Genomic DNA, 19,596 nt, shown 5'->3' on the forward strand with positions numbered 1-19,596 from the left:
AGAAGACACATTCTTAAACTACAGTCTGTCTATCTGGTGTAGTGTGGGGCTATTAGGAAGGAAGCTCTAGGATTTTGACCAAACAATAATAAAAAAAGGGAAATATTTTGGAACTTGCAGGTGGTAGCATTCCAAATCATCGACTATATGGTGAGGGACAGTGTGTTACTGGGGAAGGGTGGAGTCAGCAACTATGTGTGCCATTTACAAAATCAAGGCATCTCACTAAATCTCCATCTACAACAATGCATGGGAATGCCACCACTTGCAAGGTCCCTTCCAAACAATTTACCACCCTGACGTGGTAATATCTCACCATCCCTTAAGTGACCTTGCATTGAAATCCTAGAAATCCATCCCAAACAGCACTTGGTGTCCTGACACCACACAGACTACAACAGTTCAAAAAGACAGCTCACCATCACCTTCTCAAAGGCATTTAGGAATGGGCAACATTCTATTATATTCCTTCCTGGAATATAGATAATTTAAATCATTAGCTTGAAAGACATTCTGGAACAAGGGAATTCCAGGGTTATGTTATATTCCTGCTTCATAGTGATCCAGAAATAAGTCAAGCTGCCTCCGTATCATCAGTGTGTGTCAGGATTGAATTGCAAGGCATCATTCCCAGAGAGGCCATCCTCAAGAATCTAAGAACCCAGAACTAGAGGGGAAAGGTTTAAAATGGACCTAAAGAGCAACTTTTCCACACAGGGGGTGGTGTGTGTATGGAATGAGCAGCCAGCGGAAGGAGGAGGCGGCTGGTACAACTGCATCATTCAAAAGGCATCTGGATGGGTATATGAATAGAAAGGGTTTAGGGCGATATGGGTCAAATGTTGGCAAATGGGACTAGGTTAGTTTTGTATATCAGACCAGCATTGATAAGTTGAACCAAAGGGTTTATTTCCAGGCTGTGCAACTCTATGACTCTGTAATCCATGAAATTCCACTCATCTCCCCTCGCTGCCAAAGGGAGAATGCAAAATGCTGTAGAAATGCAGCATAACTCAAATTTCTCAATGAGTCAACAGTGACCTTTATCACACATTCAATAAACCATATTTTGAGAAACAGAGATCAGGAGGAAGACAGGAAAGAAAAAAAAGAGCATTCTCAGTAGTAGTGAATAATAAATTTAAAAAATACAGTTCCCAGGCTTTTAACCACCCACCCCACCCCAAATAATTTGGGCTACAAAGAGGGACATGATAACCTTGGCTGCCTGGAGCCAAGAAAAAAATATTTTGAACATCACTAAGCCAAAAGTCAATGATATGCCATTGGTTTATTTGTAATAAGATAATGTTACAATAAACGTCAGCCATGCTGCTGCTACACAGATCAACCATATCCTTGACTGATTCTAAACCGAATTCATTTAATGCTTCACTATCTGTAATAGCAAGGTTGTGTATAAATTGCAGTAAAGCATTAATCATTTACTTTGGATCAAATACTTTGGACTGTGATAAGCAGCTTCAGTAACAAAGCCAAGTTCAAAGTAAACTTCACTTTTTTACAACTGTGCAAGAATATGACAGACTGATGATAGCTTTTATTTGTTCATTTTATATTCATGCATTAGATGCAAATATTTTTCATGGGGGTCATACTTGACTATGTTGGCAAGGCACTTGTTGACATTTAAGACACAATGTTAAAAATCACAGAACAGTGCAGAATGACGCACTCAACACATTGCATCTGCAAGAACAATACCGTTCATCCCACGCCTCTGTGTTTGCACTACAGACATGAAAATAATTTCAATTGGATGATTATTCAAAACCATTTTGAAGACATGAGTGAACGTACCTTCACTGCACAGAGGCAATTCATTCCGGATCTTAACCATTTACTGCATATAGAATGTTTTCCTCCTTTCACTAATAGATCGACTGATAATTTTCTTTAATAGATACCATTGGGTTCTCAATCTTTCAGCAATGAGAGGGATTTATCCTTTCCTACTCTGTCTAGACCCTTTTTTTTTAAAATGATACATACTATACACAATTGATCTACTTTGCGCACACAATGACTTTTTAAAATTTGTATAGTCATTTTCTCTTACAAACCCTTCAAACAAATGTTGAATTCAAAACTCTATTATACTTCTCACTTTGCTTATATAGAACAGTGAAGATGACTATTTAAGATTATAAAGAGATCTTGATATTTTGGGTCAATGGGCTGAAGAGTGGGAGATGGAGTTCAATTTGGATAAATCGAGATACAGTCAGTTCTGATATAACGTGATAGTTCCGTTCTCATGCAATCTTGCGTTATAAGAAAATTGCACAATATCTGCACCATCTAACCCAATGGAACAGAATTGTGTTATAGCTGATACATGTAAGGAAAGTTCGTGTTCTACAAATAATAGTCTAAACTCTTCAAATTGCATTTAAGCCAATTGGCATTGAAGAAACACATGTTATGGCAGAACCAACTGTATTACATTTTGGTAAAACAAAGGCAAGGCTTATCCAATTAAAAGTAGAGCTTTGGATAATGAGACACAGCTAGGGGTTCAGGTACATAATTCTTTGAAGTTTGCATCACATATAGTTAGGGCAGTGAAGGAGTTTAGCACACTTGTCTTTCTTGCTGAGACCTTTGAATACAGGAGTTGGGACATTATGTTAAGGTTGTACAGGACATTGGTTAGACCATCTGGGGTCCAGTTCTGGTCCCTGTTATAGGAAAGGTATTACCCATATATACTTGAGTAATAGTTGTTTTTTAAACTACCTTTCAAAGGTTAAATTTATGGGGTTGACTATTACATGGATACAATTTTTGAGGGGCTGAAATTCATACAGTATCATTAGTAAAAGCACAATTGATCTGTAAAAAAGGAAGAAAAAAATGAATTATCATAATTCTGAAAACCCAGAGCAGATCACTACAGCCAGTGGACCGGAAGACCAGGAATGGTGGGCAATAACCAGCAGACTTCAAAGCTGAAGCGGGATGCGACGGCTGGCACTCTGACTCAAACATTGATCTGTTATCTGTGAAGAACTAGGGTCGACCTTTACCTGAGATATATAGAAAATTCCAGATTGTTTGGCCAGAAACCAGGTGTCCTCACTTTCTCCTGTAAAAGTCGACTGCAGATGCTAGAGATCAGAGCTGAAATTGTGTTGCTGGAAAAGCGCAGGTCAGGCCGCATCCAAGGAACAGGTGAATCGACGTTTCGAAGAGTTTAGCAGGGCTCATGCCCAAGAAGTCGATTCTCCTGCTCCGTGGATGCTGCCTGACCGGCTGCGCTTTTCCAGCAACACATTTTCAGCTGTCGACTTTTACATGAGATCGATTATCACTTGGGTATATAGGATATTAAGCTGGAGAGGGTTCAGAAGATATTTGCCAGGATATTGTCAGGAATGGTGGGTTTGAGTTATATGGAAAAGCTGGGTAGGCTGGGACTTTTTTTTCCCAACTAGAGCAGAGAGGTTGAGGGGTGATTAGATTAGATTACTTACAGTGTGGAAACAGGCCCTTCGGCCCAACAAGTCCACACCGACCCGCCGAAGCGCAACCCACTCATACCCCTACCCCTACATTTACCCCTTACCTAACACTACGGGCAATTTAGCGTGGCCAATTCACCTGACCCGCACATCTTTGGACTGTGGGAGGAAACCGGAGCACCCAGAGGAAACCCACGCAGACACGGGGAGAACGTGCAAACTCCACACAGTCAGTCGCCTGAGTCGGGATTTGAACCCGGGTCTCAGGCGCTGAGAGACAGCAGTGCTAACCACTGTGCCACCGTGATCTTATAGGTTTATCAAATGAGGGGTATAGATAATGTGATTGGCATTTTTTTTTAAAACAGAGTGGTTTGTGTGTGGAATGAACTTCCAGAGGAAGTGGTGGATGCGGGTACAGTTACAGTGTTTAGAAGGCATTTAGATATACATGAATAAATAATGTCTGGAAAGATATGGATCAAGTGCAGGCAGGTGGGACTAGTTTAGTCTGGAATTATGGTCAGCATGGACTGGTTGGACCGAAGGGTCTGTATCCATGCTGTATGACTAGAACTAACTTAGATAAAACTTCATAGTGCATCTGATCTTAAATCCTTTGAAAACCATCTGGTTGCATAAATAGTTGTAAATGTTTACTGCAAAGCTGTTCTCTCAAATCAAGACTTCCTGTTTTGCTCATTCTTGAATTATTTAAGGAGTAAGCTTTCTTACTTGTTCTCCTATCCTACAGAACATTGATCCCATTTCCCTGTGCTTATGTGACACTAATAAGAGTTATAATTTAATCACTCATGTCTGAAACTGTCCAGGTCACTTATTTTCTTGCTCAATGTATCTGGCAGGTAATTACTCAGTTTTGCAGAAGGACGGTAATAATTTCTCTACAGTGTTGCATTGCTACCCAGTATGTACTTGAAAATCCTCTTCTCCTGAGAGACAAAAAAAAAGTTCGATTACTAACCCTCAACCCATCAAGATGTCCAGCTTAAATGGTGACTGAAGTTAAACGGATTTGAGAAAATGACAACAGGTCATTTGAATCATTGTTTATTGACATGGTTTAATTCAGAACAAGTTCACTCACCTCCTTATCAATCAACCTCAGCGGATACTTGGTATTTGGATCCTCAAGTGTGATTGGCGGACCCTTAACTTTAAGCTGAAACAGGTTCAAAATGAAGTCAAGCAACGACCTCAGAATGGAGCCAATTGCCTGCAGAATGGAGATGGATATTGTCAGAGATATCTTACAGCACAGGAAGAGGTCATTCAGATCGCTTTCTGCATTTGGTCAGTTGGTTAGGATGATTACAGAATGGCTCAGTAAAACACAGAGCACATGTTCAATACCTGCGATAGTTTGCGGAAATCCTGCCTCCTCACCTCGTTTGTGGAAAACTACCAATCAAGCTACACATAACCAATTGTCTCTCTCTAATATAGACAGACATTGACAATCCTTCAAGGACCCAGGCATTACCTGACTCTTTGAATGAGCTATCCAATTTAACCCTATTTCCAAGTCTTTTCCAAATATCCTTGCATAGTAGTTCTTTCAACTTTCCATGGGAACCACATTGGGTGTGGTGCTGGAAAAGCACAGCTAGACAGCATCCGAGGAGGAGAGTCAATGCTTCGAGCTGAAGAGCTTATGCTCGAAACGTCGACTCTCTTGCTCCTCGGATGCTGCCTGACCAACTGTGTTTTTCCAGCACCACACTCTTCAACTCTGATCTCCAACATCTGCAGTCCTCACATTCTCCCATGGAAAGTTCCCAAGATATCTCATTCTATCCACCTTTCACACTGTACCTTCCAGATTTTAATAATCTACCTCCTGAGGAAATTTCTCCCCCATAATTTTGTCAATTATTTTAAATATTTTCCCAACCAACCCACTTCTTTTCCTTTCCCCAGCCACTGGGTAACATTCTTTGCCTTGGAGTCAAAACCATCTTTACAACACAAAAGGAGACCCTCTAGCCCATCACTTCTGTATGGTCATCATGCACTTAGCTACTCCACTCCTAGTTTCCAGCACCTGGACTGTAGGCTTGTCTACTTATAGCATTTTAATTGTTCATCCAAATATTCCTTAAATATTGTCATGGTTCCTGCCTCTACCACCATTTTAAGCAATGAGTTCCAGACACAAACTTCTTCCTCAAATTCCCACTTAACCTTCTATCTTTAATTTAAAATTGCGTCCCCTGGATACTTATCCCATTAAGGGGAAACATTTCTCTCTCTCTACCATGTCAATGTCCCTCAGTTTTGAACACCTCTACCACCCTAGCTTGCTCTACTGTAAGGAAAGCCACCCCAAGCCTCTCTCTATGTAATTGAATTGCTTCAGCCCAGGCAATATCCTGGTGAATCTTCTCTGCACCCTCTCCAGTGTAATCACATTCTTCCATAGTGTGGTGACCAGAACTGTACACATTACTCCAGCTGTGGCCTAACATTACATATAGCTCCATCATATCCTCCCAGCCCGTGTATTCAATGTCTTGACTATTAAAGTATGCCTTAATCACCAGTTGCGTTGCCTTCAACAATCTTTGGACAGAGGTCTCTCTGAATGGTAAGATCCTCGAAAGTACAATATGTACTCCCCTTTCCATGTCCTCCCAAAATACTTTACACCTCACATGTTTAAACAGATTCAGCCTTTGTTGAGCCAGAAAAGAACCAGTGACCCAAGTCCGAAGTTTGTGGATTTAAGTTCTACACTTGAGCTCAAGACTTCAGTGGACATTGCACTGAGAGAATACCAGACTGTCCGAGGGGCAGTCCCAACAGTAGTGCTGTACAGTCCGAGGGAGAGTATAGAAGGGAGTGCTGCACCTTCCAAGGAACGGTACTGAGGGAAGCACTGTACCACTCAGAGGGTGGCTACTGAGGGGAGTGCCACAATGTCCTACTGAAATATAGGATGGACGGGTTGCATCCTGCAAGAACAGGACTGAGAAAAGCACTCTCAAGTTTTCATCTTTTTATTGAAACATTGAACCAGGGTACGTACTTCCTTCCTTCACAAGTTAATGTGAAACATTCAAGATAGCACTGAGTGAAGAGGAGCTCTTCCTAATGTCTTCTTCAGTACATCTCTCTCAATCATTCTCACTCGCAAACAGCCATTTTGGGAGCCTGTTGCACATAAATTGGTTGCTGTGTTTCCTTCATTCCAAGTGATCACTGCACTTTAAAATAAAAACTTAATTTGCTATCACAAGGTTTTAGGGATATCTAAACAAAAAAGAGGCTTGCATGAATACTTTCCCCGCACTTTCTTCATTCAGTGAGTAGTGAATTTTTGGAATTCTTTACCCGAGAACTGTGGAAGCTTAACCACTGAGTATGCTCAAGACTGAGATCAATAGATTTATGGAGATGAATGATAAGTAGAGGCATGGGAAAGTGATGTTGAGATAGATGATCAGCCATGATCTAATTAAATGGTGGAATACACTTAATGGGCTGAAGGGCCCACTCCCTTTCCTATGTTCTATATAGCCCATTTCATGGCTAGACACTGCAAAATACTTTTTACATTAAAAAAACCAAAAATCACATGGTTAAAAGTGTCACACTGCTGTAAGAAATCCAGCCGCCAACTGTGTGCACCACAAGATCCTTTTGATTTGATTGTCACATGTGTTGTTGTAGTCACATGTACCCAAGTACAATGAAAATGTAGTTTTGCAATCAGTACAGGTAGATCATAGCAAATAAGGATGTACAGATAGTAGGATGTTTACACAGAGCAAGGCATACAAGGTTACAGCTGCAAAGAAGGTGCTAAAGAAAGATCAACAGTCGATTTGAAATCAGAGAGGTCTGTTTGGCAATCTGATAGCAGCAGGGAAATAGCTGTTCTTGTACCTGATGTGGGTTCAAGCTTCTATCTTCTTCCCGACAGAAGAGGTTGTAAGAGAGCATTAGGGATGGTAAGGGTCTTTGATGATATTAGCTGTCAATGGAGTCCACGAATGGGAGGCTGGTTTCTGTGATGACCTGGGCTGTGCACACAACTTTCTGTAGTTTCTATTAGTCTGGGCAGAACAGTTGTTGTACCAAGCCATTACACACTCAGGTAGAATGTTTTATATGGTGCATCTGTAAAAGTTGGAGACGGTTCATATGGAAATGCTGAATTCACTAAGCTTCCTGAGGAAGAAAAAGGTGTTGTTGTGCCTTCTTGTCCATTGCATCTAAATGGGAGGTCCAGGGCAGATTGTTGGTTGTTATCATTTTTAGAAGCTAGACGTCATCAACCTTCTCCACCTCAACTCGGCTGATGTAGATATGAGCATGTCCTTCTCTTTTCTTCCTGAAGAAGATGATCAGTTCTTTTGTTTTGCTGACACAGAGGTTGTTGTCATTGCACCACTGCACCAAGCACATACTCTCCTTCCGGTTTTCTGACTTGTTAATGTTTGATATCTGGCCCAAAACAGTGGTGTAATCAGCAAACTTGTAGATGGTGTTTGTACAAAGTTTGACTACAATCATGGATGTACAGGCAGAACAGTAGGGGGCTGTGTACTCATCTTGTGGGATGCTGGTGTTGAGGATTATCATAGAGGAGGTAATATTATCCATCTTCATTGATTGCAGTCTGTGGGTCAGAAAGCTGAGGACAGAGCTGAGACCTAGGCCGCAGGTTTGAGATGAGCCTGGTCAGGATTATGGTATTGAAGACGGAGCTGTAATCAATGAGTAGGAGCCTGACGTAGATGTTCTCGTTATCTAGATGTTCCAGGGATGAGTGTAGGGTTGGGGAAATGGCATTCACTGTGGACCTGTTTTGCCAGTAGGCAATTTGCAGATCCTATAAACAGGTGAATGATATATAGCCAGATAATTAATTGTTCTGTGACATTTGAGGGATAAACATTATCCAGTGGGCCAGGAGAAAACTTCTGCTCTTCTTTCAAACGCAGCCAGGGGATCTTTTATGTCCCAAGGATTTAAATTGTACACTGGTGTGTCATTCTCTGCTTGTGTGTTCAAGCCCTGGAGTGCAAATTGAAGATAACTTTCTAACTCACAGCTGAGATGGCTACATACACTTGTCAAAAAGGCGTTACAAAAACGTGAGTCAGGAAGCTATAAGCAGCCAGTCCTATTAGTTTGTTAGATCAATGCTTCCGGGCTCTGGGCCAATGGTTTTAGTCAGACTTTCCAACGCCAGAGCCCAGGATAGGTGGAGTCTCTTCTAGCTACACCCATCCAGCCAACCTGTCACTTAAACTGGGGCACCAGTTTAACCCAGTTGAGAGTGACAAGTTCACACAAAGTTGGGGATCAGAAATCTGTTTCAGACCGGTACAATCATAATGCCAAAAAAACTAAACGACCAGCCGCAGCTCCCCGTCCTTTATTGATTTGTCAGTGAACAAGCCCAGACCTTGCACAGCCAGAGATAATAATGCACCGAATCACCCACATTACTCATCAAATTCAACTCAATTTTACTTTATCCTCTTCACCTCCATTTCGTGCACCTTTCAGGATGGTCAGTAAATGCTGGCCTTGGAATGACTATGAAACACCTCCTCTATATATGAATTTACCTTCTCAAATGATGCATAGCTCAACGTTTTAATATCCCCTCATTTTCACCCTCCCTTTGCTCTGTTTCTTCAATTCCTGCAGTCCCTCTTCTATAACCCAATCGTTTGCCTTCAGCTAATTTACTTACGCCAATCCTTCCCTCACCCCAATCAATCCCACTCTTCCCCCAATTCTCTCATTCTTTCCTTGATCCCTCCTCCTCTCTCTGCAACGATTCCCCTCCCTCTTTAATCTTTTTTTCCTTCTCCTTCCCTCCCATCCTCCTTTCCTACCCCTCTGCACCCTAGCTCCCCTTCTCCTACCCTCCCTCCTTCCCTCTATGTGTCCTCTTACCCCGATCACTTGGCTCCACATTGTTTCACCTCCTGGAATCCAGACACAAAGTAACCACACCCAAGCCCCGCCCACCCTCCTTATTCTGATTGGTAGTCCCGCCCCGTTCAGCCGGGTTCCTATTGGTTTACATCGCACCAGTGCCTCGCTTTGATTGGATTATGGCCTTGTCAGATGTAGAAGAGTGACAGGGGACCGACCAATAGGAGGGCGCGTTGCCGCCCCAGTCGCAGTGAGCGATCCCGAGCTGCGGAGATACTTTGTATCAGAGGCGGCACAGCCCGGGCAGGATCATGGCATCAGGGTGAGTGACACCAACTCCACATCTCCCCTACACCCCCCCAATCCAGCACCACTCCACATCTCCCCTGTCCCCCCAATCCACCTTCACTCCAGATCCACTCCACATCTCCCCTACACGGTAAAAACAATGACTGCAGACGCTGGAAATCAGATTCTGGATCAGTGGTGCTGGAAGAGCACAGCAGTTCAGGCAGCATCCGAGGAGCAGGAAAATCGACGTTTCGGGCAAAAGCCCAAACGTCGATTTCGCTGCACTTTGGATGCTGCCTGAACTGCTGTGCTCTTCCAGCACCACTGATCCAGAATCTCCCCTACACCCCCAATCCAGCTTCACTCCAGATCCACTCTGCATCTCCCCTACACTCCCAATCCACGTTCACTCCAGATCCACTCCACAGCTCCCTTTCACCCCCCAATCCACCTTCACTCCGCATATCCTCTGACCCTCCCTCACTCGAAATCCACTCCGCATCTCCCCTGTTTAACTCTGTAATTACGGTTAACTCCGTAATCTAGCTCCCTCTAGATTCACTTTTCTCCGTTATTCAATCCTGCTATAACCTCATTACGAGTTTCCTCTCCATCTCCAAAATTACTCCGTTATCCATTTCCTGTCCAACTCCAAACTTCGTTTTTCATCCCCCCAACTCCAGATTGACTACATTACCCGTTCCCGCCCCAAATCCGGATTGACTCCCTTTAGTTTGTGAGCCGGGTTTGCAATGTCTTCCTGCGAACAGTTACTGAACTGGTCGGAATTTGCAGTTGATTTCTTTCCCGGTTTGCTTGTTGGGACTCATGGCTGAGTTGTTTGTCGGTGATGTCAATTCCGTCTCCATTTACACAGCAAAACCCCGCTCTTCGGGCGCGTTCGATTGGACAAGAATGTATTATTTAGGAACAAAAAGAGAAATAGCTGGAGAAACTTGGCAGATTTGATAGCATCTATGGAGAGAAAGCAGAGATAACGTCTGCGGTCCAGGAGTTCTGCAGAAGAGGCACCGCACCTAAACATTAACTCAATCTCTTTCTCCAGGCTCGCTGAGTTTCTCCAGCCATTTCTGATTTTGTTTCAGATTTTCAACCTTCGCAGTTCTTTGTTTTTTTTATTGTCTTGGAGTCTGACTTGCAGCCCGGATTGGTTGTTATGTGGTTAACATGCATCTAGCCCTCTGGGATCATGAATTCCCTTTTGATTATCTTTAAATCTGCCCAGAAGATCTCACTAGGGTTGGGTCCCTCTAGGTTGGAGTTTGAACTTAGATCAGCTTGTAGAAAGGACAGACCATTCTTAATACAAAGAAATGTAAAGTTATATTATTTCAGCAGAAAGTCGATGTGGATTTAATGGCACAGTTCTGAAGCAAGTGGAGCCTGCATGCATTGATCTTTGAAAGTGGCATTACATAGTAAGGGGGAAGACAACAAAGCATATGAGATCTTTAGACTCATAAATAAAGGAGAAAGCGAGGACTGGAAATCAGAGTCAAAATGTGTGGTGCTGGAAAAGCACAGCAGGTCAAGCAGCATCTGAGGATCAGGAATGGGGGGGGGGGGTCACTGTCCCAAGGGGGCTGAGAGATAAATAAGTGGGGTGGGGAGGCTAGGGGAAAGTAATAGGTAGATGAAGGTGGGGGGTGATGGTAATAGGGTGGAGTGGATAGGTGGGAAGGAAGATGGACAGAACAGACAGTTCATGAGGGCGGTGCCGAGTTGGAGGGTTGGACCTGGGATAAGGTAGGGGGAGGAGAGATGAGGAAACAGGTGAAATTAACATTAATGCCATGTGGTTGGAGGGTCCCAAGGCAGAAGAGGAGGCGTTCTTCCTCCAGGTATCGGGTGGTGAGGATTTGGTGGTGGAGGAGGTCCAGGACTTGCATTTCCTTGGTGGAGTGGGAGGGGTTGGTGAAGTGGTTGGCCATTGTGTGTGGAATTGAGTACAAAAGCAGAGCAATTATTCTGAACCTTGTTAAGCCTCACCTACAGTATTATGTCCAGACCTGGTCCCTTCCTGAAGGAAGGGCCCTTGAGAAAATGTGGTGAAGATTTATCAGTGTGGTTTCAAGGAAGGAGGATTTTAGCTCCCAGGTTGGGTCAGAGAAGCTGGAATTGTTCACACTGCTGCAAAGGAGATTGAGGAGAGATTTAGTAGAGGTGTAAAAGATGAAAAGTTAGATTATTCATTAGCTAAAGATAAAATGTCACAGGTGTTAAGGGAGACAGTTCTAAGGTTTTGGGAAAGAGATGCAAGGAAATGTGAAGAAGAACTTTGATCTGAAACTGGCTTCCCACAGAAGGGTGTGGTCATGAAGGAAGTGGAGGTTAATTAATCAATTAAATGGGTTTTAGACGTCTAATTGAGAATTCTGAAATTGTTGATTGATTTTAGGAAGTGGCTGTTTACTGTGGTTTTTATAGAATACACCAAGCCTGTTGTCATCAGCTTAAATTACTAGCACTGCACTGCACTAATTAGAATCTTTCTGATATTTTAGTACTGACTGCCTTTCTTCAAACCTTTGAGCTATCCTAAAATGATTTGGTGCTGTATACTCAGTCTCTTAGTCACAAATTATGTGATACATCAATAGTGTGAGCCACAAGTTAATCTAACTGATGCAAGGAGATGGTTAGTAATGTCTGGGCAGATGAAGGGGGCAGCAACACAAAATATAGTTAGGTGATGTTGTTAGCCATTCAAATTCCCCCTCAGTTGACTGCAACAAACATTTCTTTTTAGCACACACTTCAATTAAAATGTCATATTTGTCAAAACTAATGAGCCAATTACAAAACTTTATGGAGTGAAGGAAAGAATTTTATTGCCTAGTAATGCAGGAAAATAATAAAAATATAACGTCAAACATGTCCAAATGCTTGAGGGAAATAAATTTGCAAGCACTACAGAGACATCCTGGGGGATTGGGACTGAACAAATTACTGGACGGAGAGTTGGCATGGTCACCTGGCTGAATGGCCAACTGCACTAAATTGCTATGGTTTTAACCTGGAGCTCCGCTTTAAGAGCATGATACAAAAAATGTGAAATAATTTCATCCTAATCGACGTATATTCTATCCTAGAAGTGGCAAGGTAGGAACCAAAAAAACCAGAAAGTGGACAGCATTTTGCATCTGCCTCTGATTTGTGCAGAATCACTGCTAAAAAAACATTTGAGTAAAATCTTTATGTTGACATGAGCAGCTGTTTCCTTATCGTTGTGCTATGAGATATAAAACCTGATTAAGAGGTGTCAGCAGTCGGTTAAGAAATGTGAATCAGACAAAATGTTGCTTTTGCCTTTAATCTCTGTTTAGTCTAATTTTTTATATATATTCCCAAATATTTCATTAGCCTTTTTGATACTTTGTTACTGTTTGGCTTGCTACATTTTCATTATGCAGGAAGAGTGGATTATTCCTGAAAAGGGAATTGAATCAGAATCTGAGAAAAACTAAATGTTATCTCTGACTATCTCTAGTCTGTGTTTGTTCCTGCACTTAAGTTTTCATTGAGCTTATCCTTGAGATTTTCATTTGTTACTAGCACAAGAATATAAGGACCAGAAGCAGGAGTAGGCCATAAGGCCCATCGAGCCTGCCCTGCCATTCGATAAGATCATGGCTGATCTTTTTGTGCCCTCAGCTTCACTTACCCGCCCACTCACCATAACTCTTAATTCCTTTACTGTTCAAAATTTATCAATCTTAGCTTTAAAAACATTGAATGAGGAAGCCTCAACTACTCCACTGGACAAGGGATTCCACAGATTCACAACCCTGTGGATGAAGAAGTTCCTCCTCAATTCAGTTCTAAATCTGCTCCCCTTAATTTTTGAGGCTATGCCCTCTCGTTCTAGTTTCACCTTCCAGTGGAAACATCCTCTACTTCTTTCCGGTCTATTCCCTTCATAATGTTATATGTTTCTCTAAGATCCCCCCCATATTCTTTTGCATTCCAATGAATACAAACGCAGTCTCTCCTCATAGGCCAATTCCCTCAGTTCCTGAATCAACCTCGTGAATCTCCTCTGCACTCCCTCTAGTGCCAGAACATCCTTTCTCAAGTAAGGAGAACAAACTTACACACAGTACTCCAGGCGTGGCATCACCAGTGCACTGTACAGCTGCAATATAATCTCCCTGCTTTTAAACTCAATCTCTCTAGCAATGAAGGATAAAATTCCATTTGTCTTCATAATTACCTGCTGCACCTGCAGACCGACCTCCTATGATCCATGCACAAGGGCACCCAGGTCCTTCTGCACAACACCTTGCTGCGATTTCTTGCCATTCAAGTAATAGTCCTTTTTACTGTTATTCCTACCAAAATGGATGACTTCACATTTATTAATGTTGTACTCCCTTTGCCCTTTCTCTTAAACTATCTATGTTACTCTGCAAACTTTCATAGTCATGCACGCTTTGCTCTACATAATTCACATCAAGCACTATTGAAGACCAAGCTTGGACAATGGACAATGTTTTCTGCAGTGAAGGAATTAATGAAAATCGTCTCCACCTCCTTACTGCCTCTCTTTATACTTTATCATTGCTCTGTGATCCATTTTCCCAAGATATAATCTAGCGTAATGAAGCTGGCTGGTATATTGTGTAATCACCGGGTAATGAATACCTTTAACAAGAGATAATTGAACTGTCTCCCCATGGCATTGATTGACATTACCATTGCTAAATCCTCCACTACTGATCAGAAACTTAACTGGACCAGCTACAAGATTAGGTTTGAGGCTAAAGGTTTACAGCAAGTAATTGACCTCCTGACTCCACGAAACCTGGAAACCATCTACAAGGTACATGTCAGCAGTCTGATGGAATACTCCCCACATTCCTGGAGGAGCTCAGCTCCAACAATGTTACAGAAGCTTGACATTGTCCAGGACAAAGCACCCCACTTTGTTGGCACCACACCACAAGCATTCAACCCCTGTAGCATGTGGGAGTGTAATGGAGGTAGGAAAATTCACAAACTCTTAAAAAACACTTGGATGAGCACTTAAAGTGGAGTAACATTCAAACCGTGGGCCAAGTGCAGTAAAGTGACACTAGTATAGGTGGTATTATATTTTTGGCAGTCTATGGGCAGCACTGCTGTCTCACAGCACCAGAGACCCGGGTTCAATTCCCACCTCAGGCGACTCTGTGTGGAGTTTGCACATTCTCCCCGTGTCTGCATGGGTTTCCTCCAGGTGCTCCAGTTTCCTCCCACAATCCAAAAATGTACAGGTTAGGTGAACTGGCTATGCTAAATTGCCTGTAATGTTAGGTGTAGGGGAATGGGTCTGGGTGGGTTGCACTTTGGCGGGTTGGTGTGGACTTGTTGGGCCGAAGGGCCTGTTTCCACACTAAGTAATCTAATCTAATCTAAACTCAAAGGTCCAAAGGGCCTCTTTTGTACTACGTGATTCTATGACATTCAATAGCTGCAGAGTGTACCATCCTCAAGATGTATTGCAGAAATTTACCAAATATCCTTGGATAATATCTTCCAAATTCTTAACCTTAGCATTTAGAAAGACAAGGAGAATGGGTACATGGGAACACCACCAAGTTCCCGTCCAAGCCACTCACCGTCGTGACTTGGAAATATATTTTCAGACCATCAGTGTGGTTGGGTCAAAATTCTGGAACTCCCTCACTAATGGTATTGTGCTATGGGTACACCCACATGTACAACAGCAGTTCAAGAAGGGACGTAGTTAACAGTTTCTCAAAATGCAGTTAGGGATGGGCAATAAATTCTGGCTCAGTCAGTAACACCCACATCCTGTCAGAGAAAAGAAAATCTGTGTGAAACACTGCACAAATTCCCCTTCAATAAGACCTTACAAACCTGCATCCACTACCACCTGGAAAGACAAGGGTAAGAGATGCATAGGAACACCAAGTTCCCCTCCAAGCCTCAAACAATTCTGACTTGGAATGGTATTGCTGTTCCTTCAATGTCATTGGGTCAAAATCCAGGAACTCCTCCTCCTCCCCAATAACACTCTAACTGTACCTACACTGCATGGACTGTAGAGGTAAAAGTAAAGTTGCTACAGTCACAGAGGATCATGGGGCTGCTCTCTCATTGGAAAGAGAGGAATGGTGTTGAGTTTAACCTGAGAGTCACAGTGGGTCTGGTAAGGAGCAAGGTTGAGAAGGCAGGACCTTCATGGTTTACTCAGTAGATGTGGGAATTGAACCTGTACTGTGGGCATCACTCTGCATTGCAACCAGCCAACTGAGCTAACCAACTCCCTTTGATGTTGAAGATGATGGCTCACCACCACTTTCTTAAGGGCAATTGGGGGTGGGAAATAAATGCTGGCCCAGCCAGTGATACCCACACCTTGTATATAAAAAAAACACCCAGTGTCGTTCAGGTTGCCAGTTGCTGTTGGACCTCGATAAGACAGTTGTCTCATTCACAGTAGACAGGCAGGAGGCTGGAAGAACACTGTAAGCCAAGCAGCATCAGGAGGCTGGGGAAATCAACATTTTTGGGTGTAACCCTTAAAGCTTATTTGGTAATTGCTGCCTCAGTGTGCAGCAGGTCTTGCACCTTCACAATACCTTTCACAACCTCAGGAGCATCTGAAATATTTTGCATCTGGCCTTAATTATATGGGATTGGTAACAGGTGTTGTACAAAGCACAGGTGGATTAATCTCCTGTGTTGCTCTGTCTGAATTGTGCTGATCTGTTTCCTAAAGGTTGTTTTGAGAACTCTGTCTTTGAATCACCCTTTGTGAATTGTCAGGGCAAATCATACCAATTTGGAGGCAGGATTGGCAGGGGGAACTGTTGCTGGTGTTTACTGCTGTTTCCACTGAGTCTTTTCCCATCTCAAGGCCATTTTTGGTGAATTTGGCAATGAATGTTATGTAAATAAGCAACATCTGAGTTGAATCTGGTGTCATATAACATTATTATGGAGCAGCTGGCAGATGCTGTGCACACTGTGTAGCTGTCCACAATGTGCCTATACATAGTATGGTACAACACATATAGTGCCATTTGAGTCATCATGCCCACATAGTCTTTTTAAAAGAGTGATCTAATTAATCCCCCTCACCTGTTCTTTTCCTGTCACCTACTTTAATACTCCCCCATTGAGCATTTATTCCATTCCCTTTTGAAAGTTAGCACTGAATCTGTTCCTACCAGCCTTTTAGGCAACACATTCTAACTCACAACCATTCGTTATGTAAAAATTGAACATTTCCTCATGTTGCCCTCTACGTTTTGTTACTATTTCCCCCCGAGTATGTTTCATCGGTTATAAACGCTCTGTCACCGGAAGCAGATTAAGTTAGCTGGAAGTCTAAATTATGTTGCACCTCTGCCTCAAACTCTTACAAGGTGAATTCCGCATGAGTAAGTGTGGTGCCCTTCCACTGAGAGATGACCAGATAAACTCATTCCCTGTCTCTTAAATGGCTAGCCACAAAAGAATTGAGCTGTAAATCTGTTTTGAATTTGTGGTCAGGAGACAGGCTATACTGAAACAGGAAGCTCAAGTTCATTTTTAGCAGCATTCTGCTTGATTGCCAACTGTTATAACGTTTTCTGTTTGTGGAGTCTTTGATATTCCCTCAGTTTAATGCCTTGAAGAGCAACTTACAGCTGCACCACTTACATCACCAAAATGACTTGTTTTCAGCAGGATCATTTCTGCTGAGTGTCATGTTATTTTCCAAAAACCATTAAAAGGCAGCAGTTCTGTCCTGAGCATTTGCTGTAAACTGACATCTATCAGGCTCAATCATTCAGCAGAGTAAGAAGAATGTCTCCACTGTGTGTAACATAGGCTGCTCACATTTAATTTCCCTAACCGGGTAGTAAAGGAAATATCTAACTGGATCTGTAAGGAGCAGGAATCCAGGCACTCGGGAGGACAGGAATTAGCAATAAGAGTGTGCAGGCTTTCCAACTTACACCACATGCACTGGGACGTATTGCAGACACTGCCCACATTCTTCCTGAGTACAGAGGACAATGCAAACTGGTCAAATCAAAGCTGCTTTTGCACCGAAAGTAGTTTTCAGTTTGATGACAAAATAAAACTTCAAAGACGAACGTAAGCCTATTTGCCTTGATTAGCATCCAGTGGAAAACCTTTCTTAAAATAAGTTGATCAGATGTGAATGCCAGCATGTTTTGCTTACAATTTTCTTGTGTCTTTTTGTTCTGAGATACGTTTTGCTATTTGGAACAGAGTGGTTGTGAAAATGTGATCTTGAGGAAGAGTGATGTGACAGAAATAGTTCCTGCATGAGACTTGTTAAAGCAGAAGGACTGCATTTAACTTTGAATTTAATGATTTAAGTAGTTTAGGTGAACTGTTTGACATCTCTACTGCTTGAGTATAGTCTCAGTTACAATGATATGCAAATGCATCAACACAATTGTGGACAGCAAGCTCCCACAAATTGTAATAATGCGAAATACGTATTCTGTTTTAGTCAAATCAAAGGAAAATGTTAATGCCATTCCTGTTACCACAGATGCTGCAAGACTTAGAGTTTCTTCAGCATTTTCAGTTTTTATTTCTACTTTAGTTAATTTAATTAAGGGATAACCCAGAACCAGGACAACTACCTGACCATCGTTTTATTCATTCATGGGTTATGGGTGTCTCTGGCTAGGCTAGCATTTATTGTCCATTTATAATTGCCCAGAGGGCAGTTAAGGATCCACCAGTCTCTGTGGGTTTGGAGTGACTTGTTGTGCCAGCCCCAGGTAAGAACTGGCCAGCTTCCTTCCCTAAAGGACAATAGTGACCCAGATGGGTTTTTCTTGATAATCGACAATGGATTCATGGTCATCATTAGATTCTTAATTCAGATTTTTCCTTAAACTGAATTCAGATTCCATCATCTGTTGTGGTGGATTTTGAACCTGGGTCCCCCAAACATCATAGGAACAAATTATAGCAAATGCTGGAATCTAGACTGGAAACAACAAATGCTGGGGACCACAGTGGGTCAGACAGTATCCATAGAAAGACAGGGAGAGAGAGAAAGCTAATGTTTCAAGTCTGGATGACCTGTAGAGGAAACAAAGCGTGCTGTCTTTCCATTCATGCTGATGACCCCCTCCCCTGTGATCTCCAATGTTTGTTGTTTTCCACAGAACATTATCTGGATCTCTGGATTAATAGTCTAGCCATTGCCTCCCAAAAATGCCCCCTCTCTTCTTTAAAATAGTGTTGCTGGGTAGAAACATGGAAATATTATGATATTTCCCCCTTGCAGTCTGCTCTGCCATTCAGTATGACTATGGCCAGTCATCCAACTCCTCACCCTCTTCCTGCTTGCTTCCCATGCCTTTTGATTCCTTTAGCCCTCAAAACTGCCTTCTACCTCCTCCATGAAAATGTTCTCTCCTTTCTGGGGCAGAGAATTCCACAGGCTCATCGTTGTCTGGGAGAAGAAATTTCTCCCCTCTCAGCCCTTCATGGCCAATCCCATACCCTCAAGACTATGACCTTTTACTTCCATTTGAGACGGTCGACAGGAATAATACTTTCCCTGAAGAAAATTAATAAGTAATAATACTCAGGGTTGTGTGGTGCGATAGAAGTGTCTGTATCTCTGGACCAGAAATTCTAGGCTCAAAATTCACCTTCGGGTAAAATGTGAGGTCTGCAGATGCTGGAGATCACAGTTGAAAATGTGTTGCTGGTTAAAGCACAGCAGGTTAGGCAGCATCCAAGGAATAGGAAATTCGACGTTTCGGGCATAAGCCCTTCATCAGGAATGAGGAGAGGGTGCCAGGCAGGCTAAGATAAAAGGTAGGGAGGAGGGACTTGGGGCAGGGGCGATGGAGATGTGATAGGTGGAAGGAGGTCAAGGTGAGGGTGA

At 42.6% G+C, this 19,596-nt stretch overlaps 2 protein-coding genes across 2 annotated transcripts in view; one reads left to right on the forward strand and one right to left on the reverse strand.

Moving 5' to 3' along the window:
- The window catches only part of LOC132824876 (NADH-cytochrome b5 reductase 3-like), a 30,600-nt gene extending 21,122 nt beyond the window's left edge, over positions 1–9,478 (reverse strand). Inside the window, exons 1-2 of the mRNA XM_060839698.1 lie at positions 9,423–9,478; positions 4,594–4,722 (exon numbers count right to left, since the gene is read on the reverse strand). Of these exons, the coding sequence (XP_060695681.1) occupies positions 4,594–4,722; positions 9,423–9,443 (150 nt within the window). The 5' untranslated portion in view covers positions 9,444–9,478. The remainder of the gene's footprint in view (positions 1–4,593; positions 4,723–9,422) is intronic.
- Positions 9,479–9,648: 170 nt separating this feature from the next.
- The window catches only part of endouc (endonuclease, polyU-specific C), a 37,653-nt gene continuing 27,705 nt past the window's right edge, over positions 9,649–19,596 (forward strand). Inside the window, exon 1 of the mRNA XM_060839699.1 lies at positions 9,649–9,726. Coding sequence (XP_060695682.1) covers positions 9,716–9,726 — 11 coding nt within the window. The 5' untranslated portion in view covers positions 9,649–9,715. The remainder of the gene's footprint in view (positions 9,727–19,596) is intronic.

The sequence above is a fragment of the Hemiscyllium ocellatum genome, chromosome 19 (assembly GCF_020745735.1).
Source record: "Hemiscyllium ocellatum isolate sHemOce1 chromosome 19, sHemOce1.pat.X.cur, whole genome shotgun sequence".
In the NCBI taxonomy this organism is placed as follows: Eukaryota; Metazoa; Chordata; class Chondrichthyes; order Orectolobiformes; family Hemiscylliidae; genus Hemiscyllium; species Hemiscyllium ocellatum.